The 27,979-nt window shown below is 45.4% G+C and overlaps 2 protein-coding genes across 6 annotated transcripts in view; one reads left to right on the plus strand and one right to left on the minus strand.

Moving 5' to 3' along the window:
- SLC25A29 (solute carrier family 25 member 29) lies at positions 1 to 9,560 on the minus strand. Its single transcript, XM_087747708.1, has 4 exons — positions 9,451 to 9,560; positions 7,756 to 7,799; positions 2,988 to 3,071; positions 1 to 2,374 (listed from the first exon to the last, which is right to left on the minus strand). Exons 1-4 carry the CDS (start codon positions 9,482 to 9,484, stop codon positions 1,631 to 1,633), a joined length of 906 nt encoding a protein of 301 aa, XP_087603834.1. The 5' UTR covers positions 9,485 to 9,560; the 3' UTR covers positions 1 to 1,630.
- SLC25A47 (solute carrier family 25 member 47) overlaps positions 7,824 to 27,979 on the plus strand; it is a 26,121-nt gene continuing 5,965 nt past the window's right edge. The window contains exons 1-4 of one of the 5 annotated variants that reach the window (XM_087747712.1): positions 10,349 to 10,952; positions 11,113 to 11,699; positions 22,385 to 22,610; positions 23,019 to 23,261. In XM_087747712.1, the coding sequence (XP_087603838.1) occupies positions 23,234 to 23,261 (28 nt within the window). In that variant the 5' untranslated portion in view covers positions 10,349 to 10,952; positions 11,113 to 11,699; positions 22,385 to 22,610; positions 23,019 to 23,233. Of the gene's footprint in view, positions 8,935 to 10,348; positions 10,953 to 11,112; positions 11,700 to 22,223; positions 22,611 to 23,018; positions 23,262 to 27,979 lie in introns of those variants that run through there. The other 4 variants (XM_087747709.1, XM_087747710.1, XM_087747711.1 and 1 more) reach the window with 4 other exon arrangements.

Below are 27,979 nucleotides of genomic sequence, written 5' to 3' on the forward strand. Positions count from 1 at the left end.
TCAAAATTTTTAAAAAATTTATTCCCTTAATTTTATATACAATAATTACAGACTACTGTACAAAGGTGTAAATGGTCTTTGCTGTGAGTTGTTGTGCATATGCAGCTTAGTAGACAGACTTAACATTCAATTTGAATCGCAGTGCAAGTAGGCACTATAACATCCAACATACCTCCAAGGTATAAAGAGACATACCAGTTTTACAGGTTTCTCCAGCATATTTTGTTACAGTGCAAAATGCTATGAAATAAGGTTTCTTTAGAAAATTCATATAAATTAACCACATATTGCACTTGTCCCAACCAAAAGTGTAACAAGTTGTACTTACTGAACTAGTGATACGTTTTAGAACATTCCTCACACACATGCACTACTTCCTCCTGGCTATTTGTGCCAAATATGTGTAGTTCTTATGCCAAATCTTAAATAACTGTTTATAGCTCTTTCACTAATTGCAATCCCTCTTAAACAGATGGCTAAAAAAGATCACAGCGGATTAACATAACAAGAAAATTCTCCAAACCTTTTCAGTCTTTTTTCCAGTAGCACTGTAACTAAATACATAAAAATCAGTATTGTTTAAATTCATAATGCAAGTGTATTGAACACCAACCATTCCAGACACTTACACCCCTATTTTCTGGAAAGGTATGAAACCTCCAGTTCTGAACACATACGTATTTCTACAGTACTTCAAGCTGCTAAGCGAACATTGCACCCGCGAACATTTTGTGCAATACCACAGGGAGGACTTTGACTTCTGTACATCACTGGCTGCTATGGTGCACGTTGGGAGAAGTGGCACGAAGTTGCATTAACTTCAGAGAACGAAGTCTGCTTGGGCTGAATCTAGTCAATACAATCCATGCACCCACCAAACAAGAAATAGAGGTGAGGGCAAGTAACATCAATCTTACTAGATTTGAGTTTCCCTAAATCCTTACAAGCTTTGAGATTTAAAGGAACAAGTGCATATGAGTGCAGATGCTAACTTTGTGCTTAAGATATTTATTCAAAGCTGAAAGGTAAGGGAGAAGCTTAGGAACAATTTTTTTTTTTTTTTTTTTTTTTTTTTAGCAAACCAGTATGAACAAAGTTGCTACTAAAACCACTGACATATAAAAGCAGAGGGTTAAAAAAAAAAAAACAAAAACAAACACATGGCTAGCTGAATGCTAGTCCATGTCTTAAACAGTTCAGGGTTACCTGCAAAATGCCTCCAACATTTAACTTCCTTCCCCTACTTCACCCTAGAGGACTATACTTACTCCTGTTACTCATTTCTTTTCTGAAAACATTTCTGCATTCAACTCAGTCATTCAGAACATGAGTGGAAGAAAACCTGATTTCTGGTACTACGACGTTCTCCAGATCCTCTTCTGGAGCCGCAACAGTAACTACAGTACTTTCTAAAGGCAGGTCCCCATCTTACTTGGATACTACGAGATATGAAGTCCTTAATAAGGCAATACGCTGTTTATACAAGTAATGAGATGAAATCCTAATTTGACACAGTTAGGAATTCTTTATACGGATAGCATACATTTACACCACTTGTGCGGGTCAAGTGTTTATGTTTAAAAAAATCCAACCAGCCCGGCTTTGGATCAGGGGAGCAAAGAGAGGAGGTTCACAAACTGGAAGGCTGCTGGATTACTGGACCTGGTTCACATTCACGAAGGTTGTCTTCTGACCTCATGTACATTAGGAACACAGTGACAGTAGCAAAGGTAGCTGCATTGACAGGAAAAGCACGGAGAAGTGTGGAAGTAAGACCTCTTGTGAACACCCTCCAGCCTTCTTCATGGTAACTCTTTCGGACGCAGTCCAAAATGCCATTGTATTGTGTAACGCCGCCGACTCCATCGGCCTGAAGCCGGGATTTGATCACATCCACAGGGTAGGTTGAGAGCCAGGACACGATTCCTGACATCCCACCGGAAAACAGCAGTTTAGGAATAACATAACTGTCTTCAGCTTCGCAGCCTAAATACCTGGTCATGCAGTCATAGGTCAGGAAGTAAAAGCCAAAGCTTGGAGTCTCTCTTATGAACGTAGAGACCATGCCCCTGTTGATACCCCTCAGCCCTTCCTTTCGATAGATTTTGATCAAACAATCCAGAGAATTTTTGTAGTTCTTTGTTTTTAGCTTGTATTCACCTGTTCCTTGAAGCTGCATTCTTGTCTTTGCTAACTCCATGGGACAGCAGATGATGCACTGGATAGCCCCTGCCGCTGACCCTGCAAGGAACTGGTTTAGAGGAGTGTCTTTTCCAAGAGCGCGAAGCGTGTTTCCTTGTACACCAAACACAAGCGCGTTAATGAAGGTAAGTCCCATCATTGGTGACCCAATACCTTTATAGAGTCCAAAAGCCTAATGGAAGAAGGAAGGAAAAACCCTTTTTAACAGTGGTGGTGATAACCTCCTGAAACTGTGCAGAACACGGCCTTTCTGGCTCTCCCTTGTGCCTCATCTTTCTAACAGTGGCCAGAAGATCAGTACCATCTTGCTTTGTAATAGTAATTTCATCACTGCCTAGGACACAAACATCTAAACATTTTTAGCAGTACAAATATATAGTTCAACACATCCAGAAAATAACCTTAGTCCATTCAGAGAAAAGTTTTCTTGTAAACTTTAAGTAGCTAAAAGCCTAAAGCCACCCTTTTAGTTACGGTCTTAAAGCTTCAGCAGAAAAAAACACCTCACCAATTTCTTCACTCCTTGCTCAGATTGCTTGGATTCTTGGAAAATTAGCTATTCAAATAACTCGTTATTTTATTTAAAGTGTTAACTTCAAAATATCAACTTCCAACTCAGTGATCTTCTTTGTGAAGTTTCTGGCAAATTTCTCACTACATCTGCCCTGTGGTCAGGTGAGGTTCAGAGTATGCTTGTCTCTTGATCTTCCATATTTGTAGGGGTTTTCTAACAGCTTTCCCACCCTTCTGATACAAAATATGCAAAGCGTTAATTTTGTACTTACAGATTCTTGCTTTATGATGGACTGAAAGCAATGGAAGGTCCCACGGTAGAGAGGTTTCTCTACATTTTGAACTTGTAGACGAACCTATAAAAAGTTGTATGAGATACTGATTTGTATGTCAAGAGCAGCCTCGCTGGTAAACTAGTGTCTTGTACATATATGGAGATTTGCTATAGCAATGTATATGCAAGAGCACAGGCTGGACACTGGAATGCCATATGTGGCAAAATAATTTAAAAATATTCTGTAAGTGGTTTGAATTGATTTTTGGGGCAAAAACATGAAGGGAGGAAGATTATTAACTTCTTTGTGAATATTAGAAAAACAGTATGTGGAAGTACAAAAGGGTACACTTATCTAGAATTTCAGATTGACGTTTTCCAGTACTGGCCACAATAAGGACTTTCTCTAGCTGCCAAGAATACTTCTGTTCACACTAAGGAATATCTGTACAAACCTGATAGAATTTTATAAAAATTTATTTACAAGTCAAGCGTGAAATAAGGATAATTTTAAAAGGATGGAAACTTTCAACACCACCACTCACAGTGTTTCTAGCTACCAGACTTGGGATCCTTCACTGAAATCTGATTTTTTCCAGAGGGTAGCTGGGAAGTGACTCTTAAGATGTCTTCCTTTGCATAAAGAAAGGAATAAAAAGCCACTTGTCCTTTTAAATTTTAGTCTGTTTTTTTAACCTGCTGAACGCAAACAATTTGTGAGGATGTGGCTGTTTCAAATGTTTAATGTTAGTAATCCAATTAACTTTTCCAAAACTGAAATGGTATGCTCTGCTGGACAGCCAGATGCTACTGTAACTGGTGACATTAGGAGACAGGCCCTTTTTAACCTTTAATTGGAAAGTCCAATTCTGTTTTTTCCTGCTAATTTGTCCTCAGCACACTTAAAATAAAAAAAATCTCAAGGCTACCTAGTTCATGTAAAGCCCTACACTGCGATAAACTCAATGAACTGGTTTCACTGGATTGGGGAAGTTAGAAATCTGTCTTTGATCTCCATCGTGGAGGGCTGCAATGTTCCTCAGAAAAGATGCTTATCAGCTATTTAATGCTGCTGCTACAACTCCAGGGCAAAAAACTTCAAGACTCTTACTCTGAACAAAAGAAAATATTATCAGGCCTGCAGGAAAGATTCCTGACTTTAAAAATCTTTTTATTATTACTTTAGGCAAATAATGATAAACACCACCACAACAATGAAAGACCCATAAGATGATGTAGGCCTAGAAAAGGATTTGGGGACATGGTTTGTCAGAATTCTGTATTCAGGTTAGCTTTATTTGAGGCAAAAAATAAATTACTTACAGTTTCAGTAATTTTTTCTATTACTAAACATGTCATTTTATGTTTTGTAAATTGAAACATTAATTTTCAGTGTCTTTTTAGTATACATGTTAGTGTATGCTAGCCGTACTGGGAGGCTGAGATCACCTCAGGTCTTCCAAGATGCAACAGGATTTTAAAACTTCTTCCGAGTTAAAAGTAGGCTTATGGTAGGATTCAAAGCAAATAAATCCTTTGTTACTCAAAGGGACGTTTGGGGGGCAGGCAGATTGGTAAAACTGCTCAAGAAGCAGACCCACAAGCAAAGTCATGTATCTTAACAAGCTCTCAGAATTGCACAAAACAAAGGTTTTACTCCACTTATAATTTACTGCTATTGTTTCAAACCCCATCTGTGAAGGGGACTTCCACATGTATGGGCTTTGGGAGAACTGCAGCTTAGGAACCTTCTTGTTTTGACTTTTCTATATACTTGTCTTTAGTAGTTTAGAATTGGTCATATTCTGTATATAGGTTGAATTTCCTAGTGGCATACAGCTCCCACTATTTGTGTCTAAATAATTTGTGAAATGTTGACCAAATAAGCCTTGTTGTAGGATAAAATATTTAGAAAGTTAAGTAGTGACACTCCATGTCTAGGAATAAAAACCAGCTCTTATTTGAGCACAGTGATGACACTAGCAAACTGCCAGGTCAGGCAATGAATGTATATGAAACTTTATTTATTTATGGATATTAATGAATAATAAATAATTAAATATTCAATAAGCTCTTATTTAGTGTGTACAACTGTAGGAAGGATGAATCATGCGCAAAGTTTAACCCTCTATTCTATTCATTGCACAATATTCTTGCTTCCTTCTTATTTGAAACCACTGTTACTAAGGTTTTAGGTCCAATAGTAACACACTGTAATTTCACATCACTAAAGACTTGCATAAAGGTACTCAAGACTAAGCAAAAAAAACCAAACCACCACACCCCAAATATTTAATAATGTGCAAAATAAGTGACTTAGAAGTGTTTGAGCAAGGAAAATATCCTCCAAGGATATGTAGTGGATAAGACCTCAACAACAGCGTACCTGAGGTTCAGTTTTAGAGCCACTGTGTGTGGAAGTGTATATAGCTGGAAATGCATACCAGAAAGAAGGTTCAGAGAAAAAAAAAAAAGGGATATTTAAACCATTTAAACCCGCTCCCTCCATGCCATAGCTGTAGAAGAGGGACACATCAGTTTAAAACTAAAAAGGAAAAAAGCTTCATAAGTCTTTTAGATCTTTATTTGAACTAATACATTTGGGAATAAATTAAGACTGAGAGAAACAGAAGTGTTCACCTGGGCTATACTTACTAGGTAACTCTCCCGTGATGAGGCTTATCTGTCATCTACAACAAAGTAACACTTTTGCTGTTAATGAAGACAGCCCCTAGCTCAGAAAGTAAAGGCAGTTAAAAGCAAAAAAGCAATTTTATACATTACATCAACAAACCAGGGATAAGGAGTTTGCCAGTTCTGAGATCAGCTCAGTTGTGGGTTTCGCAGGGTGACTTCACCGGCTTAATCTCTCCCTGTGTGTCCCACCATCCCCCTCCCCGCTTTGTGAAACGTGATGACTGGCCAAAAAAGAGCTTAAAAGCCAAGACAGACGTAAAATTCTGGCTTATCTAAGCAGCTTTTCCATTGTTCAGTTATATTACAAACTTACAGTCTAAGGTGACTACCAGCTAAGCCCTTTAAACACAGCAGAACTATAAAAAGGGTTAATTCTTAACACACATTCATACACAACAAGTTATGCAATGTCTTTTTTTTTTTCCTAAAGACTGGTTATAGTGTTAGTTTTCCCACATACAGTGGTGACTATGCCAGCTAATAACAAACATTAGTATTTTCTCTAACAAAAAATAGATAACTGCTTATAATACCTTCTAATGGGTATGAAAATAGTGTGCGCCACACTGGATTTCATAAAACATTTAAAGTCATCCAGAAACAAACTATTTGCTCTACTGTAAAGCAAGATGCTTTTTCTAAAGCCAACACATCTATTTTGCATTAATAGATCTGCTGGAACTAGCATGGGAGCCCCAGTTTTGCAGGCACTTAAATGTTTAGCTTCATGTGCTAGAAGCTGTTCCACTTTAAAAACCAAACACCCCCCCCCCCCCCCCCCCCCATGCTTAACTTTAGTCTGAGCGTAGAATTTTAGCAGTTTTGCTGGCTTCAGTGAAATGACCCATCACCTTAAGTTAAGCATGTAAAACTTGGTAGGATGGGGGTGAGAGAAAAAGACAGCTGGCCCTGTACCAACAACAAAAAAAAAAATGTGCAAATCTAGATAATGCCATTCCTCAAAATACATACTAGAATTCAACCCAACTACTCAACAGTCAAATTTACCATAGTCCGAGAAACATGCATACAGTTTTTACTATTTGAGCAGCTTGCACTTGACTGGCAAGGACTAATAGCCACTAGCTAGGAAAATCTGTATTGAATTAACCACGTGCTAGAATACAGAATATGGTGATGACCTCGGTAACACTAGCAGCCCTTTGCATATCTAAATTCAGCAATTTAGATTGCTGTAGAAGTGCTCCAAATATAGCTCTAGCGGGTGGCATGCTGTCTGGCACAGTCAAATGATCTGGTGTATTAATTTAGCAGGGAATATATTGGCATCCCTTCTTCTATATTGGCATCCCTTCTTCTATTCTTTCACTGTGAGACTTTGGATAAGGCTGCCAAAAAATGACTTAAGTTGCCATCCCATTCTGAAAAATGGGCTTGGACCCGTGGCAGTCCTGGCTGAAGGGCCCTCCAGGAGATTTCAAATCTTATCTTTGAACAGGTCTTAGCTACCCTTAGTATGCATAATACATACAGCTAAGCAACTGTCACAAAAATCAATTTTAACTTGGAAAGTTATAAAAATATATAATAATACTTAAAGGGAGGAAAAAGGCCCCAGACAAGCTTCATGCTGTGGAATTTTATCCACTTACACCCTTTGGCTAGCGTAACAAATTAATGCTTGAGGGGAAAACAAAACACAAATTTTCAACCTCGTAACAAAGTAGGTTTGAGTTACAAACGCAGGGAGAGGCAGTTTTAGCAGTTAGTGATGAACAGCTGCGAAGAAGCAAGCTTAGAACAAAATTAAGTTAAATGTAAGATGGTATTTTCAAATACAATGATATTACTGCACTGATGAACTTGTAGTTTAGGCCAACGTTTGTCATGTTACTGGGTTGAATCATACATACAAGGAATTTTTTCACTTCTGAAGAGCTGGAGACTGCAAATCTATAAACAGTGGCTGAGGAGGCTCGCTCCAAGCTTTCCAGCACAGGTTTACGCTCCTACAGTGTCTGGGGATTATTTTTTTTTTCCTCCCCCACTCCTTGGAAACACTTCAAGTTTTCTACCTAGAGACAACAGGTATTTCATAATCAACCCACCTTAACAGTGTCAAACGGGTGTCCCACCAGCACTCCCGCAGCACCTGAAACAAAACAAACGCCATGGTTATGCGTCACGGTTTTCTTCCTGGGTCTGGGGCTCCGGCAGCCCAAGCGCAACCACCAGCCTGCCGTGTAAGCGCGCAGCGTTACTGGCAGGCCAGCTGAAGTGCCTCCTGAGTCAGAAGGGAAGAGATCTACAGTTCAGGCCTTCAGGCCAGTGCTAGGTGCCTTTATGCTCCCGTCAGGCTGCTGAGCCCCAGGCAGGGATCGAGGTGCGTGACTAGAGAGCGTGCCACCTCATACACGGGGTGTTCAGCAGCGACTCCTGGCCTCAGCTCAAGGCAAGACCTGTGGGCAGAGATTGCAGATTTCCTCCAAAGCAGGATATTTCATGGACATGCCATTCTGTGGAGTCATAGAAGACCTAGAAGCTTCTCTAAAGGCAGAAGAAAATTCCTGCTCTCTGCCCACAGCCTTTCCAGATGTAATGGTAGCACCGTGCATTACCAAAACCCTTTGCTTTATTCTAACATCAAAGGACTTTTTAGAAGTTACATGCAGGCCTGTTAGTTATACTCATCTGAACGCATGTATTTTGGACTAAAAAAAACACAAGTACTGCCTGAAGCAAGGGATCCTCGAGCTCCCTACTTCTGTGACCAAAACTGAAAGTTCAATCCATTTATGACCACCGACAGCAAGAACTGCAAGTGCTTCAGTGCACCTTCTCACGTTTGCAGAGAGAGAACATCTCCCAGTGAGAAGATGTGGCAGAAATACAGAGCCCACTCCAGGATGGAGTAGTCCAGGCTGTTCAAGGCCAGCACAGCAGCAAGATAGCCCAGGTCACAAAGATAGCGATGTGCGCTGCGTTCAGCATGAAAGGACCAGTGGCACCTCTGACCATGCGGGATCCCTGGCAAGGAGGGGTCACGAGGATGAAGTCAGAGAGAAGCTTGGGGGGGAAAAAAACAAAACAAAACCACCTCTTTGCTGGGTTGGCAAGGAGAACAGCGAATGCAAATAACTGAAAAGACGTGAGAATAAATCTCCTGAACACAATTTAACGACTGCTAAAAATAGAGGAAGGAAGGCCGTAAGCAGATGCGCAGGGACGAGCAAGACGAGCATACGTCTCCTCTTCGTGCTGAAGCTCCCCGCTATAAATATTTTCAGGTCAGAGGGCTCCCCGAGCCTGCTGCCGCCCCTCTGCTCACCCTGGGAGCGCCCCCTCCCCGCCAGCCGCCCTTCCCGGCCCCCTGGGACGAAGCCCGGCGCTGCGGCAGGCCCGGCCCGCACCCCGCCGCCGCAGGAATCCCCCGACCGCTCCGCGCCGCTCCGCGCCGGCGCTGCCCCCCCGCCCGGCCTCGGCCCCCACCTGCAGCGGGGCGGCCGCTCTCATCGCCCCCCGCGCCCAAAGCCGTTCTCCGCTCCCAAAATAAAAGCGCCGCGCCCAGCTCTCCCCTCCACCCCCCTTTTCCCCCCTCCCTTTTTTCAGCTTTTTTAAAATTTTCCATTTCCCCCCCTTTTCTTTTCTTCTTCCCCCTTTCCCACTCTTTTCTTCTTCCGCTTCTCCCCCTTTTTTATTTTCTTTTCCCCCCCCCCCCTTTTTCCTTTCCCCTTTTCCTCATTTTTTTCTTCTCTCTCCTTTTTTTTTATTTTTTTTTTTTAAGCCCCCGCCCTGCTCCTCACCACCGACGCATCCCGCGAGGAAATCCAGAGCCATGCTGGCACCCTCCGTCCCCGGCGGGGCCCAGCCCTTGCGCGATGCCTCTCCGCGCACTGCCACCTCCCGCCTCGCCGCCCGCCCTTTCTACCGCCCGCTGCCCGCCCCCCCCCCCCCCCCCCGCGCCGGAGAGCGGCCGGGCCGCGCCTCCGAAGGGGCGGGCAACGGGACAACTCCCCCCCATCGCCCGCAGCCACTGGAGGCCGCTTCGGGGCGGCTCCCGGCAAAGGGAGGGACGGGGATGGGACTACCGGGCATGGAGAGGGGGGGACGGAGCCGCGGAAGGGGCGCCCAGCGCCGTACCGGCGCCCCTCCCGCGGCTCCGTCCCCCCCCCTCAAAAAACCCTTTCCCTTCTTTTTTGCAGCTACATCTGAAGAATTAACCAGAAGTAAAGGCAGAAAGAAATTTTGGAGGCTGGGAAGGTGGTGGTGGTGGTGGTGGTGGGGGGGTGGTGGGCAGAGCATCCTTCCTGCAGAGCATCAATAGCCCCGGAGTTGTTCAGGGAGGCTGTCCGGGGGATGTCTCGCTTTCTGGGTCAGGCATCCTGGCTGTCGGAAAACCTGCGGAGCTGATGTCGTGAGGGCTTTGGAGGGGGTGCCTCCTTTTAATAGGGGTGAAATGCCTGTAACACCCCTCCTATGAAGAAAGGTTGGGAGAGTTGGGGTTGTTTAGCCTGGAGAAGGCTCTGGGCAGATCTTATTCTGGCCTTTCAACACATAAAAAGGGCTTAGGATGATGGAGTGAGACTTTTTACCAGGGCCTGTAGTGGTAGAACAAGGAGTAACCATTTAAACTAGAAAAGGGTAGATTTAGATTACATAGACGGAAGAAATTTTTTATGATAAGGGTGGTGAGGCACTGGAACAGGTTGCCCAGAGAAACTGTGGATGCCCCATCCCTGGAAGTGTTGAAAGCCAGGTCGGATGGGGCTTTGAGCAACCTGATCTAGTGAAAGATGTCCCTGCCCATGCCAGGGGGCTTGGACTGGATGATCTTTAAAGGTCCCTTCCAACCCACACCATTCTGTGATTTTATAACCAGACTCCTCCACCCAGTGTTGTCCCAGAGAAGAGAGAAAGGGCTGCGCCAGCGGATGTGGGCTCTGTGCTAACCGCTGCCCCCCTGGCTCAGCTGCAAGCGCGGGGATGAGACCCCACCTCTGACGGTCAAGGCCACAAATCAGTAGCCTGCTGCCCATGGGGCTTGGCAGAGCACTGGATCTCGGTCTTATACATTGCTGCTGTGCTTCACCCTGCAGAAGAGACTTCTCCCCTCCCCACAGGCTTTTCTCATTTTGTATTAACTCTACTTTGCTACTAACAGTACCTTGCTTCAAAGTGCCCTGATGCCAGAGCCTTTAGATGGGAAACTCAAGCTGTTGACAGTTTCAAGGGGGAGCCCTGTTTAAGCTGCTTGTTATTTCTGCTGGCAACGTCTGAGAAAGGGGAATACCAGTGGCACAGAACAGTAAGTAGCCTATTCGAGCTTTATTTAGAGTAACATGATCTCTTCAAAGTCAGCTTTTAAAGAGTATGTTCCAGAAGCAGAATGGAAAAGCAGCTGGATTTTTATCTTTTTCTTTCTTTTTTTTTTTTTTTTTTTTGCATTGCTTTCTGTGGTATGGCAGTGCTTTTCTAGGTGAAGCAGCAGCTCAATACAAAGCCAATAAAATCTTGCATTGGAATAGCATATTAACAACAAAGTCAGCTTTTACCTTCTGCACAAAGAAAACACACAAACAAATGAACAAAGACAAGGATGTGTCCAAGGGGGTCTGAAACTACTACAACAGAACAAATCCTGAGAACCTGCCACAGATTTATCAGCTCTTGGACCATCATTACTATTATTAAGCAGATAAGATGGAAATGCAAAGGGTTGAATGAATCCCTGACCTTCCCTGTATCTTCTTCCAACCCAGCAGTCAGCTGGGTTCCTTTTCATTTCTAGACACTGTCAAACCAAATCTAGCACCCAGGTGTCTCCAGGATGCTTTGGATTCCCTGGTGCACATACCTGTCCCACCTGGGGAGAACCAGCTGGTATCAGAGAGCAGGCAGGGGGGCTGGCCCTGACCTTTGCCGCAGCACCGATGGTTTTGGGAGCTGCCCTGTCCTGCTGCGTTACACACCGTTCTACATCCTAACGGGGACCTTAGACCTTGCCGAATCCATACAGCTGCAGCCAGTCCTGGAAATCAGACGGGAAGCCCCAGTAAGTCCTTTTTCCTTAAATATTTTCTCCAAGTAGAGGTGGACATGACTTTCTGGGCATCTTGTCCACTGTGGCATGCACAAGAGGAACTGCGATCCTGCACACAGCTCTGCAGGTGAAAGTCCAGATGTTATATGCATCTGTCTTCTGGCACAAGCCTTGGAAGCATCTTCCTGGCCAAAGTGGTTTTAATCTGTTATTCAAATCCTCTGATCTCCCAGACAATCTGCCGCAGAGAAATCACCTCCACCAGAAGTGTTTTGTAATTTTAATGTTCGCCCACAAGGGACAGAAAAAACAATTTATTTCCTCTCTCTTTGCAGGCACCTTTTAGGTTGTCTGAAGACAGTTTCAAATCTTAATTATATTAATTAGTATCTCTTGATCACTGATTCTTCTTACCCCCTAGTTGATCTGGAGTTCCTTGAACTGACCCCTAAGGCCTTGGCTGAGTGACTAATGGGAGATTACCTTGGGTATTTGCAGGCAACACTCTTGTTCTTATTTCTGAATATGAGATCAGATATAGGCAAGAGTCCTGTCCTCACATGACATGACATGACATAAACATAACATAACATAAACATAACATAACGTGGTATCATTGACTTATGGGCAGCCTGTGACACGTGATGTGCCCCAAACCCTTTTCCGTAGATCAGCTGTGTGCCACAATGTTCCCTGTCTTGGACTTGCACAGTTTCTTTCTGCATAGTCATTCCTAGCTGTCTGTGCGAACTTTCTTTTTTCAGATTGTTTTTCCAGTTTGTCAAGATCACTTGAATTCTCGTCTTGCTGTCGATGTTTGTGCAGCCCCTCCCAGGTTGCTGCAATCTGCAAAGGCCTGTCTTGTTCCTGCATTCTTGAACTGTTCAAATAAGCTTTATTCAATGCTACTGAACGTTTTATTCAATGCTACTGAACCCCACTGCAGCAGGCATGTACTTCAAAGGGGGCGGAGGGGCGCTTTATAAATTAGCACAGAGAACATCAAGGGCTCGTTGGGATAAAGTCTGAGATCTGAAGGGCTGGTTCGCTAAGGAATGAGCATGGCTTTGGCCCCACTGGGGAGTTTCTCTTTTGTTCATTTTTTCTTGCTTGGGGTTTTGTTTTGTTTTCAGTTCAAGTTACACTTGTGAGGCAACGTTTTATGAAAGTAGAGGAGTTTATTAAGCTTGTATGTGGGGGGGGACAGTGAGTCAATATAGATGCTTATATTTGTGTGTGGCTTCCATAGAAGCTTTGTGATAAAGGCAAGGAAGTCATATAGCTTTTACAAGTTGGTAGCATTACTTAGGCCAGACATTTTGCCTATTGATCCAGGGCCTTATGTGGGCAGTACAGATACAGTTTTGGAGAGGAGAGCTAACCTGACACTCAAAGAAACCCAGATTTAATGGTTTTCCTCTTCACTCAGGCTGTTTTACTAACTAGTTCAAAAGCTGTGTCTGATCTTGTGTCCGGCTCAGAGCGTGACTCAGACTTGTGCCCTTCAGGCTCCATAGATTCAGCTCAGCTGTGACCGCCTTTCCTTTTATTCTGCTGAGGCGGATCCACACAACTTACAACTGGCTGGGATGTATCCCCTAGAGAGCTGGAGTGAGGGGCTGTGCTTTCCCTGCTTTCTTCTTCTTTGGGAGCATTTAGCTTCCCTGCTGGATCAGGGGCTGTGAAATGTGGGCTCATCAGATAGACAAAGCAGAAAAGAAAGAGCTGACAGTGGCTTGGGAAACATATAGGACCTACCAGCATGTACAGCAGCAGTACTGCCACAAGGCTGAGAGAAAAAGTTATAATTTAATGTCATCCTTCAAAGACCCTCTTCCCTTCATCCCGTTGTCTTTTAGGTCTGAATGGTGGCAGTTCAAGTGGAAGAGGCTTTGCAGGTGATGCTGGAGGGACGAGAGAGGAGAGAAGGTTTCCCTTCGTTCTCGTGGCAAGAAGTGACCCTGTCGGCCACCTGCTGCCCTTGATGGCACCCAGGGAAGGTCTGGGAGAAGGGGAGCCTAAACAGAAACCCAGGAAAGGGAATTGGGAGACTGGGGGGGGGGGGGGGGGGGGAATAAGGAGGAGAGTAAAGAAGCAGCAGGGCAGAATTAATGCTGCAGGTAAATGAAACATGAAGAGAAAGGGCAAAAGCAGAGTGAAATAGGAAAGGAACAGAAATGTGGAGTTGTGATAAACTTGTAGAAATTCTAGTGGCAATGGCATGCAATCAAATACACATTGTTGACTCAGGTGTTTCAAAATCTTTCTGTTTGCTTGTGAATTTGGCATCGACAATTGGCCGTGTCCCAGTAGACATGTCCCACTAGAACGTGGAGAGTGGTGGATAAGGGGGTCTCCCCTTTGCTCCCCAGAGCTTCACTGGGGCTTGGCCAGCTCTGGGACTACCTGGCAGGAGAATTTCCTTTCATACAGCCTTCTGCCCTCAGCCCTTCCCTTATGTTCTCAGGTAATGCACTGCTGCATCATCACAACTTCGGTACTGATCACGTCACCCAGAAAAATGCATCAGTTTCTCTTTTTATTTTGAGCTGGGACTGGATTTTGAGCTTCTCCTTCCTAGCACCTACTTGGGCTCCCTGGATCAATCTTCAAAGACTATTTGGGGCAGCGGCTTTCTCTCTGTGCCCTGTTTATGATGTGAATCTAGGTGACATTTAGATCATGTGCATGCAGCTGTGTGAATGTTACATTTACACTAGCAAACTGCTTGCAGGGAAAACCTTGCATTTGCCGGAGACTGCAGTCCAGCACAACCAGATTTGAAGATCAGGTAGTGCTTCACCGAATGGCTGACCATATAAAGCAGCAACAAATAAATCCAAATGGTGAAATGAGAGAAATATTGCAGCACAATGTTAAGTACATAGAAAAACTTAGAAGCTGAGCTGCTCTGTGGAAACACCCAGTATCTGAAAAAGATTCTTCTCCAGGTGAATTCACTGAATACCTTTGTGTGGATTCGAGTCTATTTATTTTCTTTGTTTTCCTAAACACTGTTGTATTCATTGCCCCACTTATACTCATTGCCGCAGCTCCATGTTATGTTACTGAGTCAGGTCAGTAGGATACTCCAGATCCTCAGGATGCCACTGTCTTTGAAGACAGAGCAGCTAAGGCTTTATTCATCGGGGACTAGATGCCTTTATTATCCATTAACTTTATGACCTTGGGTGGCTTTAGTATATTCTCTGACATTATTATCCCACTGGCTTCAAAGTACTGTATATCAAATGTTGAAACTTCCCAGCCTGATAAAATCCCTTGATAAGATTGGTCTTTCAAAGCATGAGATGTAACTGATGCATTTGTACAAGAGTCAGGTGCTGTTGAAACAGAGCTGCTTTGCTTATGGATCTGCTGATGGGTAGGGGCTTTGTGATCCCCCAAAATATCCTGGTCAGGATCCTACAATGTGAGACCCCATCTGTTCCAAGGGAAATCATGAACCTGGCTGATGAACAACTGTCTAAGCTAATACCCGAGGTGTTGAGCTTGAGAAAGGCAGAGGCAGAGAAGTGCTGCAGGAAGGGAGTGGCTTAGTATGCCATAAATTGTAAAGTGCCCTGAAAAGTTTGGTGTAGCTCCAACTTTCCATGCTTTATCCTGATAAAGTGGAAACATTTGTATTACTGGGCACACATATCTTCTGGCAATCCTGACCCTCGTCATTTTAAGCAGAAGTGGCCAAGTTCTGACATGCACCTTCTGTTCTTTGTCTCAGTCTCTGCTCCATGTGTATTGTGTATGCGGAGGAGTGTTTTTAGTTGGGTTATTGGTTTTAAATATATGGGCTTGTTGGAGAAGGCAAGAGGAAGAAGCATAACCTACACTTAAAACAGTCAACAACATTTATGATCACTCTGAGGAAGTATCCATCCCTGTTCATAGTCAGTTGTGTTGTGCTTTGTTTGACATACAAGTCCATAGCCAACCTCCCTGGGTGCTTCCCTGGAAGAAGATAAGAACTGAACAGACTGAAAAATGGGAAAAAGCTGCCTACAGGTGTTAGTCCAAAGTCCTTTCCTTGGCATTACCTTTAATTTCAAAGATTAATGTATGCTTTGAGTTCCGTTAACTAAACTGCTGAGTCTTTTCCTCTGCTGTCATGTTTCTTTTAAGCAGTCAGCAGGCTGGAGAGGGCAGACCTACACAAACACACCCCCATACTGGGTCTTTTCTTCTCTCTTCATAGGTCCCATCTTTTTTCTCTGGGCTGTGCTGGTACTATGATGGCTAAGACAAGATAATTATTTTGTTATGTGTATTTGGGGAAGGACCTGAGTCCAAAGTACCTGAAATATTATGAGGACTATGTCCTCTTATGTTTGCTGCAGGTGGAGCGAGTTTCTTTGCTGCTGGCCTCCCTTGGAGAAGACCAGAAGACTTTGCGTGTGCATGCAGTTGGCTATATGGAGAGCAGGTCTTCAGCAGAACCCAATTGCTAAGCTATTTGGCAGCACAGTTTTAAGATGCCAGTGACCACGAAGAGGCATGCTGAGATAAGAGAGTGGGCACTGAGTCCAGTTACCTGAATTAGTAACTATCTATCAATCAGCCAAGCAACTTTACCCATCTCTCCCTCTGCATATTAGTCACTCAACAAATATACTTGTGACTGGTGACAGTGAGTAAAAACTGTTGGGAAATCATTCAGAAAAGGAAGCTAAAAACTCAGTAGTTGGCATCTTTATAGCATTTTCCGGTCTGGATTTACAGACAATATAACCTAAGCCTCAGGCTGTTTCTGTGAAGTAAAAATGTGCAGTTATGCCCATTTCATAGAAAAGGTAACTGGTAAAACTGATTTGTCCTAGGGGAACAAGAGGCAGAGCTAGGAGGAGAACCTCCTCTACCTGCTCCCTGTCTTTGTTTTTAAGCCACCCTGTTCTTAGAGGAACATTTCTGTGAGGCAAATGTTTTTTTCACTGCCAACAGCTATACAAATATACTTTCACCATGTACTTGAAATCCTCTGGCACAGTTTGTATCCACATGCAAAGTTAACAACTGGGAGACCAGGTCTCCAGCTGAATCTAAATGCTAAGTTATTCAACAGTGTAGAGACACAGTACGATGCACCAATCTGAGAAGAGATAGCCAAAACCAGCAGGAATATGTTGTGAGGCAACGCCACTAAGGTTCATGTACAGAAATATTTTAAAAATTTTGGCATGTCTTCAAGGCAGCTCCTGTGGGGTCATATATTGGCTTCCAGATGTCATGTGAAATATGTTTGTTGTTGCACTAGTCATACAGGAAAGGCAACCATTTCTTAGAAACTGAAAGAACAGGCTTGACAGAATGACTAATGTGCCTTTGCAGAAACTTCCCAAGTACTCTGCAAGATGGGTGCTCATACGACTCCTGAACTAACGCCAGGGAAGAGGAGAGTGATAAGTGAGGCTGTGAGCTTCATATGATATTCAGAGAGCATACTGTTTGGATATTCTTTGCTGATGCTGGGGGTGCTACTGAAAAACCTATGGAAACTTCTGGCTTAGACCTCAAATTTTTCTCCAGCTTGAGCCCACGGAAAAAATCAGGTTAAAGTTGGAGGTACAGAATTGAATTCAGTCCCTGAATTAGTATTGATCAAGCTAGCATGGGTATCAGTAGCTCTTTGGCCCCAGCAATATGGGGATCTGCACTGGAATTAAACTTGCTTTGTAGCAGAATTTTTAAGGGAGATGCTTTGGTTTTGCTTGAATGCATTAATTAATTCAGTGTAATTTCACTTGTTTTCCACTCCTGCAAGATAAAAAAATCTTAAATTCTTTTATATATATCCCCTCTTAACATAAGCTCATAATAATGCTGGTATTTCAAAAAAGTTCTCTTTTCTGAACTCATTGGTGCCAGGTTTGCCAGTTAAGTATCTTTATGACAATCTTTCCCACATGATTTTAGCAGCTGATATCAAAGTCCTAAATAACAATGCTTTGTAGTTCTAGAGCTGGGTTTTCTTCCAAATTTCCAAGTAGCTCCGAGGTTCTTAAATCCCATCAAATCAGACAGTTCCAAAGGGAAGAAAGACTGTTGGCTAGTCAGAATGATGCAGCATCTCATACATTTTTCACTGGTGTCCAGCAGAGATCTAAGGGAGACAGAGTTTGAGAATATTGGAAAAAAAGATACAGAGCCACAGACTCTGGAGAGAGCCCTGATACTGCAACGGCATCATCAATGGATTTGGGGCTTGTCACTGTTCCTGCCACAGCAGCTATGTTTTACTGCGTAACGCCTGAACTACTCCTGCTGAAAAGGTTGAGGGTTGTATATTAATATTATCATGACAAATAAAGAGTAGATTACTGCGTGGTGGGGAAGAGGAGGCGGGGAAGGTGAGTGCCTCCCTCCGCTCCTGGCTCTCCAAGCCTGCTGCCAGGTCACTGACTACATCTTCTGTCCATTAAAGTGCATAAAATGTGCAAGAGGTTGGAAAGAGGCTCAAAATGCAATCCAAAAGTCAATAACAGTCCTGACATCCTCTCCCTCCATCACAGCCAGGAGTCCTTCCAAAGTGCTAGCAATGTTGGCTGGTATAAAATCCTTTACAGGAGTTGACTGAGGTGGTGCACTGTCACGTTTCCTCTTTCGTATTGTAAAGATTAGAGTTTGGGCGGGAGAGTTACGTAACACTTTTAAAAAGAACCATGAGAGCAATGAGATTTTTAATGTATATATATAAATATATATTTATATTTATATATTTTATATATATATATATTCACGTGAGTGTTTGCGTAGGGTGGGTGCTAATGTTGTTACTGCCACCTTTTCCCAGGATTTACTCCTGAACAGAGACTTGCGGCTCTCTGAGAAATGCCCGAATCCTTGCAGTGACTTCATGGCAGTGGACACACAGCACACTGGTTGTGCTGATGCCAAGTTTAGGTATAGGGAGATTGAGTGATGTGCCCAAAGCCACACGGAAAATCTGCATCACTTCTTAAATTACTGCAATCATCTTCAATCCCCTTGGAAATCTAACATCTTCTCTTCCCTTGGAAATGCGTTTAGAAACATTACAGCCTTATGTCAGCTTTCCAGAAGTGAAATCACTGATCACTTATCCCTGGCTAAAAGCGATGCAGTTGGCAATGCTCAGTGGTTTCCTTGCTGGTTTTGTTTGTTTTGCTGTGAAATTCCTGCTGTGAATGTTTGAGTCCTTGGAATTATTGGTTTTTCATTAGTACCTGAGATAAAGGACAATGAGACACTTTTTGATTCGAAAATCCTAACACAGCTGGAGCCAGGAGGTTCCACCCCCCTTTCCACCCACCACCCCGCAAGCCAAGCGTCAGGCTCTGCCAGCTCAGTATTGCTGGTGTCGCTCTTTCCTGTTCCGCAATGTGCAAACAGCCCGGTGACGTAGCGGGGTAACGCTCTTTGAACAGTCTCTTCAGTCAAGGATTTTTCCAAAATAAATTGGATGGGAATTTATGGATATGCATGTGAAGGTGATATCGCATAGCGCAAAGAAAATGCAGCATGCTATGGCAGGAAACAAGGCAGGAACATTTTCTCAGCAAATCTGGCTCGACGAGCTAGCAGGTGGCTGCAGAGGCAAAGGAGGACAGGCTTCTCTTTCGCTTTGCAGGACGAATGGAGTTGGTAATGTCCTGTGAGTGATCTATGGAAGGAGAGGGGTAAAGAGATGCCCCTGCTTTTTTGTCTCAACTAAAAGATGTTACTTAACATTTTTTACCTACCTAAAGCTTCCTTCTCCACCTTTTCTTTTGCTTCATACACTTGTACCAGTCCTCTAACCCTGCTGCTGCTTTAGCCGTGGAGCAGTTCTCTCTGCCTGGGTGGGCAGACAGCTGCCTCCTCCTGTGAGGCAAATGGAGTGTTTCATCCATCGCACACTGTGCAAAATTAAGGCCTGCCTTGCTTTTCTGTCACTTAGATTCATAATTTCCTGCAGATTGCTTCATATCGTCAGATCTGTCTTTTCATCTGACAGCACCTTGCACGGTCTGCTTTCTCAAAATCCCCTGTGAAATTCACCCGTTTTGAACAAATCACTCTTAAACAGTTTGCTACTGGAGGAAAGGACTTGTGAGTTATTTATTTCTAGTGGAGTACTATCCCTTGTGGGGCTCAAAGCGTGCGTTTCGTGTGTCATTTCCAGGGCATGCTTTGAGAAGACCACCTGGGTTGAGACCAGGTGCTTTTGCTCATCCCTGCATAGATCTGGACCATGGCGTTTCTTTACAGGCTGGACTAGTAGGGAACACTGTCAGTCCTTGGACGTTGTGTCAAAGGGTGACAGGAATGACTCATATTTGATCTTGAAGATCTTCCTGATAATTCAAGATTTCTTTGCGCTGGATTTTTTGGGCTGTCTCTGTTGACCTGCGGCATTGTGGGGCTGGATTCTGGTGTTTCCAATGAGGCTGGTATCTGAGAGCTGGTGTATCTCTGAAACCTGGGGAAGAAGGGATGAAGGAGGAAGCTCCTTCAGCAAGGCGTGAAGGGCAATGAGACCTCAAAGACTCTACATCTCTAGGAGGAGTCCTGGTAAGGGAGCCTTGAGGATCACTCTCTTTAGCGGGGAGTTGGTCTGTACTGTTCAGGGCATGCCAGCAAGTAACAGCAAATGCAGTAACACAGTTTGCATTTCTCAGACGGGGTTTCCTTCACGCTGAATTACATCTTCCTCTGTACTTGCTCACATGCAAACACTTCAACACTTGCATGGGGCTCCTCTTCCAGAAGGCTCTGCCCTTGCCGCCGTCGCACGGCAGCTGGGCTGAGCGGGTCACACACAGCTGACGAGCGCGGCAGTGGGTGCTATTTGCCCCTAAGTCCTGACCAGACACCGGGAGCAAAGGACTGGAGACTACAGGAGTGGCGGCTGTGTTTGCCTGGGGCTCGTGTTACCTTGCTAAGCCCCCGTCGAGGCAAATGTCCCTGAGGAAGCTGTGTGCGTGCATTCCTCCAGAGCCGGCTGCCCCCAGCGACACCTTCACGGGACAAGGTGAAACGTCTCAAGCCCCAAAATATTCTTCTTTCAGATGGCCACCTTCTCAACAGCCTCTGTTTGCAGAGCAATTCCAATCCAGTGGAAAACGTGACTTCTCCCGGTATACCTCATCAAAGTGACTGAAACCGTTATCAGAAGGTTATCAAAATACTTGAATCTGGAGTCAGCTTTGTGCTATATAAAGCAAATTAACATTTTGATAGAAGCATTGGTGTGAATGAAGGTTAAAAGAATAAAAAAGGGTTAATTTTCTGTTGCAAAGGGAAGGTATTTGGGTTGGTTGTTTGGTTGATTTTTTTTACAATCTCAGAAGGTTTCAGGAGGAAGATTTCCTTTGAGCTGTTCAGCTTAGCTAAAGAAGGTAGAACGTTTGCTTGGTCTTGTGACATTTCATGGGAAATACTTATTAGCCCCGACACTTTAGTCAGCCAGTGTGACATGCCAGCCAGTCTCTGTTTTCTTGCTGATATTGCACCAGTCATTGCAATACATAGAAAAATCCCTGCCCCATGACACGCTTGGCCATGTGATGGGAGGGAACACATGGCAACACTTTCGTATTGGAAATATAATTTATTTCTTCACTTTGCCTGGAAGCGGCTCCCAGAAAAACAATATTAAACAGTGGTGTCTAAGCAGCAGTCCCAAAGGCAGTGGGGACTGCTGCAGCGCGGCCTGGAGTGGCTCAGCAGGTTGTCCGATCCCTGCAGGAACCAGGAGGCGTAGGCTCCCGGGCTGCCCCTCCGCAGGGGACTATGTCCTTGTCCCCGTGTGTCACTGAGGCAGCAGGTCCCACACCCAGTCCCACTGCTGGAGGGGGCCCGCAGGGACAGTATCCAGGTGGGAGAAGTGGAAACAGCACCTTTCCCCGCACTTGGCATGTACAGCCTGTTGATGAACCGTTAATAACTCCAGTATGGTCACCAGGTGTAACAAGGAAGGGCTACTGAGTAACCCAGTGTGTTTTAGCAGCTACATTGCTATCTCTCTAGATAATATTTTACTTGTGGTTTTAAGTTTTTGCTGTCCTTGCATGATGTTACATTGGAATAAACTGTTCTCTCCAGCACAGAAAGTGTTCAGGGAAGGACATCTAAGAGATTATGTGAAGCAAGTTGCTAAAAATCCTTTAATTTTCAGTTCCTAGAAACTCTGAGCCCTTACACTGAGCTGTGCTGTATGTCACTGACACATCAGCCTACCCAAAATATGTACTTCAGTGAGAAACATGTTCTTGTGAAATGTACGGGAGACAGCACGGGGGACTAAAGTCCTCAGCTCCTCTGTGAAGCTGACCCGGGGTGCAGCAGCCGTGAAATTTTCTTTTCCCTTTGCTGCCAATGTGCCTTGGCTCTGACCCGGGGAAACCTCTTCAAGAGGAGTACAATTCAGGTCACGACTTGGCAAACCCTTCACTGCATCAGGACTTCGGTTTCCAGGTTACTCCGGGCAAAACTTAACCTCTGCGGTGTAGATGTGGCAGCCTGCTGGTACAGGGCTATTGTGAAAAAATAGGCAATATGGCACTTTTCTGGAGCTCTTGGTTCCCCTTGACCAGCAGGTCTCTCTCCATGCTTTTCTCTTTCCCCTGCTGAGATCACCACCCTGTGCTGGGTGTAAATTAGGAAGAAAAAAATAGGTGCTGGACCAGTCTCCTGGCAAAATCCATCTCCCATCTCCCCTGCAGGACAAAACACTGGAGCATGGGCAGCAGCAATAGCGATTCCTGCTTCGCCACTGAACTCAGCAGGGAGCTGACCTTGGAAAGGGCGTTGGGAGACTGAGCATGAAGTGAAGACGCATAGCTCCTCCAGGGGCTGGGAAAACTACCCTGTGGTCTGAAAGGGAAGCAAACGCTTTGTACGTGGTTGGATTCATTTCTGGGCTTCACCACGTGTATACACAACGAGCAGGTAATAATCCGTGGGGATCTGGGTAGAGGTTTAGGGTCAGCTGTGTGGGTTAGGAAAGCCAAGGAAAATTCCTTGGGAAGGGCACAAGGAGTTTTCCTTGATGGGAAGGGGGCTGCTCCATCAGAAGGAGGAAGGGTGGGCTGGGATGGGGGGAGGAGGCGTCTGATACAGAGCAACCTGTGCCACTTCTCCACAGTGCAGGGCAAGAGTGTCCTCTGGCAAACACGTGTGCAAGGCTGTCTTCTGGGGTTAATAAGTACGATGGGGAATGGCCCCTTCACAGCCAGAGGTACCCTGCAAGGCACCACCCCTTGTGATTTTCCAAGCAGAAGGGCACTGGGAACAGCGGCTCTGGCACAGCGTTGCAGGGCTTCACGGGATTACTTATTCACTGTGTTCCTGGAACAGCTCCAGGCTTCCCGGCTCTGCCTCCAGTATACAAATTCATCAAGTATCTACAAGGCTTAGAATCCCCGGAGGCAAGAGAAGACAGTAGGAAGATATTGCAAATCACACTGTCTCCGAAGGACCTGCGGGGCTCTGGAAAGACCAAACTGCTATCCTCTCTTCTTCTACCTCCCTAACGCTCAATCAGGGTAATTAAGGCAGCAGGCTCAGTCTGGATGGATTTCATTGCCGGTGCCATTGGAGGTAAATACATAAGGCAGTGCTTGTTGATGAAAGCAGATCGCTGTGTTTTCTTCTTGTTCAGCTAACGGGCAGGTCTCAATGGCAGAGCTGATGGGGGCTGCTTGTTAAAAGCGTATTCTTCTTCATTAGATGGAAAATGTCATCAGAGCAGGTTCACAGAGCTACTGGGGAGGCAGCGCTGCAATTTGGTCGGCTGAGGTCATTGCCCTGCAGTCTCCTCCAGTCTAATTGCAGCGGGACAGGGCAAAACTCTGATAGGAAGAGACAAAGTGGAATATGTTGTGTGCAGATACAAACTGATGAGTCTTGCCTGGACAGCAAAACCTCGTGTGTCTGGTGCCTGGGGGTCCTGGCAGGCTGTTGGGGTCATGGCTCTGGAGGGCTGAGGACGCGATTTGTGAGACAGGAGGGGCAGAGGCATGGGTCTTTTGGCAGTGAAGAAGGTTTGAATGAACGATCTTTGCATTATCTTAGGTTAAAATGTATTTGCAGCTGTGATGGTAATTTCAGTGCAGGCATGCTACGTAGCAGGCTTTGATCTGGGAGAAAGTAGGTTAGCTATATAAAAAAAAAGTAAAATGATAAAAGGTGATTTAATTCTAGACATTTTTAGAGCATGTACTGCTCAAACCCAACTTTGTTTTAAACAACAAAATGTAGCCACTGGTCTCATTTCTTTGCAGAAATCTTGTCAGATTTAGCAGAGTATCAAATACCAAGACAAGAGCCTTGGGGTCCCCGCTGCCAGAAAGGCCAGGTAAAGCTGCCAGGTGGCTGAGATGCCCAGCCCAAGCCTGCATGGCAGATCTCACTTTGAGATCTGTGGAAATTTGGCAGTTTCCTTCACCGGGAGCAGCCTGTGGTCTTGGTGCAGATGTGTGTTTCCTGGGAAGGACCACGATGACTTTTACCCTGTGGCCCCCTATTGCTCATCACCCAAAATGTGCAAGTGGGGTGAGGTTTGGCATCTCAGCAGCATCCAGCTCCGGAGATGCCTGTTGCTCCGAGTGTTGGCCTTCCTGCGGTACTGGGGGACTCTACTCAGGAAGGATCCTTCCTGGGAGAGCAGGATATAACCAACCTCTCCACAACAGCTTGCCTTTCTCCTCCTCTTTCCTTGTGGACTTCAGAGCACCCAGTGGCGATGGGAGCCCTGTGCTGGGGCTGGCGATGGGATGTCCACCCCAGAGGAATTCACCAAAACTCCTCTGAGACTTCACATTAGTAGTGGGGCAGCGATGATTGCATTCACTGCTTGGACTTCTTTGCTTTTGTTGGCACAGTTGGAGCTGAGCCACTTAAGGATAAAGTTCTTTTGCAAGGGAAAGTGGATAGTTGAAAACACAGTTTCAGAGTGGCCATTCTCCTCAGCCTCCTGCCCCTGCTCCCATGCAAAGCCGTGGTTTGTGCGGTGCCAGTGTTGTGTGCCACCTGGCCATGCAGCAAGTGTCTCCCATGGGTGCCCTGGAAACAGGCTCAGCCTGGGAGGATGCAGGCTGGGGAGCTCCAGCTGGAACCAGAAATGTCTTTGCTTGTTTTAACATGCTTTGCTGACCTCAGGGTGTCTGGGAGCAAGATTTTCCACCCTGTCATCTGTGTCCAGCTCAGGGCTTTTCTAAGGGGGATAATGCAACTTTTCACTGGCAGACGGAGTATTTTCTGGCACGCTGTTCCCTGCTGGGAGCTTGCCTGTGGACATGTGCATGGTACCTGGGCAGGGCTTCAGGGCCATGGTCCCTACCCTGACATGGGACAGCTTCCAGGAGTGGGACAGCTTTCCTGTGAGAATTGGGATGTTTTTGGTGCTAAGCTTATTTCATGGCTTATGTTTGTTGGAGCTGAAGCAGTTTTTGCGTTCCCAAGCAGGCTGAAAACCCAGCTAAAGTGCATCAGAGAACTCAAGAGGCAACAAAGATAATAACAGAGTTTCTGTTCAGTAAATTATGTTCTTGTGACCTTGATCTGTTTTCAGAGTGTTTTGAACAAAGCATGGCTTAAGCACCTCTGAAAAAGAGCAGAGATGCTGCCCTTTTGAATCCCATGGAATGATCCAGCCTGGCTCAGGCACCTGCACAAATATTGTGCATCTCCTCTGAGCTATTGCTTCTGTGGCCATGGGACAAGCTCAGCATCTTCAGCCCAGGAAACAGTGACCTGCTGTGACTCCAGATGGAAACAACGTGAGAGAAACATGCTTAGTGACTGTGGAAACTTTCAATAACCACCAAATGGGGCTGGATGTCCTCGAAAGCAGCTCATCTATAAGGATGTCCTTTCTGGCCAATAAAGCTGAGCTGGAGATTGGACTAGAGACCTCCTGAGGTTCCTTTCAACTTGAATTTTCCTATGATCCCATGCGTGTTTTCTAGCCCTGCTACAGCAGCAGCCTGGGCCATGGCAGGGGATAGGTGTTGACGATTAGGGCTATCGGTAACTAGGGGATGACTTGGCTCTTGTGCCAGGCGCACAGATTTGGGAAGGGGAAGCTGAGGTTCCCTCAGTGGTGGTAGAGCAGCAGGGTCTGCAGCATGGCCCAGGCTTCTCTACATACTGCTGCAAGGTTACACACCAGTCACATGCAGTCCAAGGGTAGATAAAATAGTCCACCTATGGAGGGAACATGCTGTCTCCTTGTCCTTACAGCTAAAGCAGCTCCTGCTGGCCACTGCCATGGTCACGTTACTGGATGGAGTTCAGCTTGTTTAGGAGATGGGGCACTTATGTTCCCAGCTCTTTACAAAGTAATGGTCTTTGGAAGTTGCTGTCTACCCATCCAGTGCATGGACCGTGATCCCTGCTTCTCCCTGGGTCTCTCAGCCAGGTGTTTGCCAGCAACTCGGAGCTGTTGCAGGCCGGTGGGCTCTGTACGGCTGCTGCTTGCTCTTTGGTGCTTGCCGTTGTGGTGGCCACCCTGCCAGGACCCCTCCTTATTTGAATTGTCTGGTCGAAGTGGCCTGACTTGTGAAGAGACTGTGAGTAATCCAGTTTTGACCCTGCACTGTGTGTGTGTGTGTGTAGGGGATGCCGCAACCTCTGCACAGTACCCGAGAACATCTCAGATAAAGTAGGCATAAAAAATGGCTCACTACAACCCAACCAAGATCATTCACCTGGTTTTACCATTTATTGTTATCACAGCTGGTGCAGTGTTACACAGCAGGTGTCCCACAGATCCCTCTCCTGTATGCATGCTATACATTGCTGGCCTTGTTTGATTCTGCTGTGCAAACAGGGCATGTGTGGGTCATGCTATCTTTGTCCCAGGCTATTTATATCGCATGACACTGTGCAGAGCCTTTCTTCCTCAGCCTTTGATGGACTTGGCTGAGCTCCTCAGCTCTGAAAACATAACTGCTTGGAGTGCTTTGACTCTTAAGGACTGCAGTTCACGGCAGATTGTGGTTGTTTGGAGGTTTGAAGTGCTCACATCTCCACTTTGGTGGAAACAGTGAAGAATTTACCCTTATGGTCTCCTCCCAAGTGGAGATGTTTGGTCCTTGCTGGCACCAAGGTGAGCCCCTAGAACTGAGAAACAATGGGAAACAGCCTGGTTTGGGGCAAACCTTCTTTATTTTGTCTATGTTGCTGCTGCCTCTGCATCTCAATGTGTGAACAGGGCAATTTCTCCAGAAAGGAGGACACTTCTTGTTGAACAGTGACCCAAAACAGCCTTGGTATCTGATGTACATGAGCCAAGGCTCCTACCTTCCTGAGCTGGTGGAACAAGCCAGGGCTTAGATGTGCGAGGCACATGGTGCCCCTGTTTTGCCAGCATCTGGTCAGCCCGCGTCCGCTGCCTCTAAGGTTCAGGAAGGCTGAAACTGATGCGATGCCAAATCCTCCCATCTGGGACAGGTTCTTGGGCCAGGGGACCGCACCTCTGAGGTCAGCACAGTCACGCTGACATTGACTTATGTGCTGCTCTTCCCTGGCTGGTGGGAACCGTGTTTGCAGTCTGCCTCTGGCCGATGGCCAGGAATCTGGGACAGTACAGGTGGCCCCGGGTGACTTTGTGTGTTGTCACTCTGCTCAGACCAGAGGCATTGCTCCTTCAAGCCGTATTACTCTGCCTGCGTATTCCCCCTCGCGTCTCTCTACCAACGTGATCTCATTTTGGTTTTGAAATACGGAAGATGGCTTCTTGGCCTGTTTTTCATCTTCATTGCTATTTATCTGGTGGCAGATTTGATAGAGATTTTTCTAGAACAAGCCTCATTTTTCTTCAAGCAAGATGCTGTTGGTTGTTTTCTTCTGAGTAATGCACTTCAGGCTTGTCTCCTGGTGACTCACACCAGCAGCTGCTGCTTTACTCCAAAACATAGTAGAGCTTTCCAGACCGCCCAAGCATCCGTGTAATCGCAGGTGAGCATGCCTAGTGAAATGCCCACAGCAATTAATACATTTTTAAGTATCTTGGTTTTTATTTTTTTTAAAGAACGACTCAGTGAGAGGCAGTTTCCAACCTGTGAGCCACCAGATGTGCACTGTATCTATGACTACCTGGCTTCCTGCAGGGCTCATCCAGCACTTTTATGAACTTGATCTCTGTCTAAATAACTCACATGGGTACGGCTCCGTCGTCGCCCAGCCTGATTTCCTCTCCGATGACTGGGCAGTTCATGTATTGGGAGGAAGTTAGCCAGTCAGCCTCTTTGGCATCTGTTGTATCTGCATTTAGATCAGAGCTGAGAAATGCAGCGGAGGTAAAGGCAGGTATG

Source organism: Nipponia nippon, unplaced genomic scaffold (genome assembly GCF_047370975.1).
Source record: "Nipponia nippon isolate SJK-2023a ecotype South Korea unplaced genomic scaffold, ASM4737097v1 scaffold_11, whole genome shotgun sequence".
Classification (NCBI taxonomy): domain Eukaryota; kingdom Metazoa; phylum Chordata; class Aves; order Pelecaniformes; family Threskiornithidae; genus Nipponia; species Nipponia nippon.

Bases quoted from the DNA above. Each gene is read 5' to 3' on its own strand.
- SLC25A29 (XM_087747708.1), bottom strand. From the start codon at position 9,484: ATGGCTCTGGATTTCCTCGCGGGATGCGTCGGTG. The intron at 7,800-9,450 runs GTGAGGAGCAGG...GTTTTGTTTCAG, and splicing joins CCTCGCGGGATGCGTCGGTG to GTGCTGCGGGAGTGCTGGTG. The intron at 2,375-2,987 runs GTAAGTACAAAA...TTCTTCCATTAG, and splicing joins CCATCATAAAGCAAGAATCT to GCTTTTGGACTCTATAAAGG.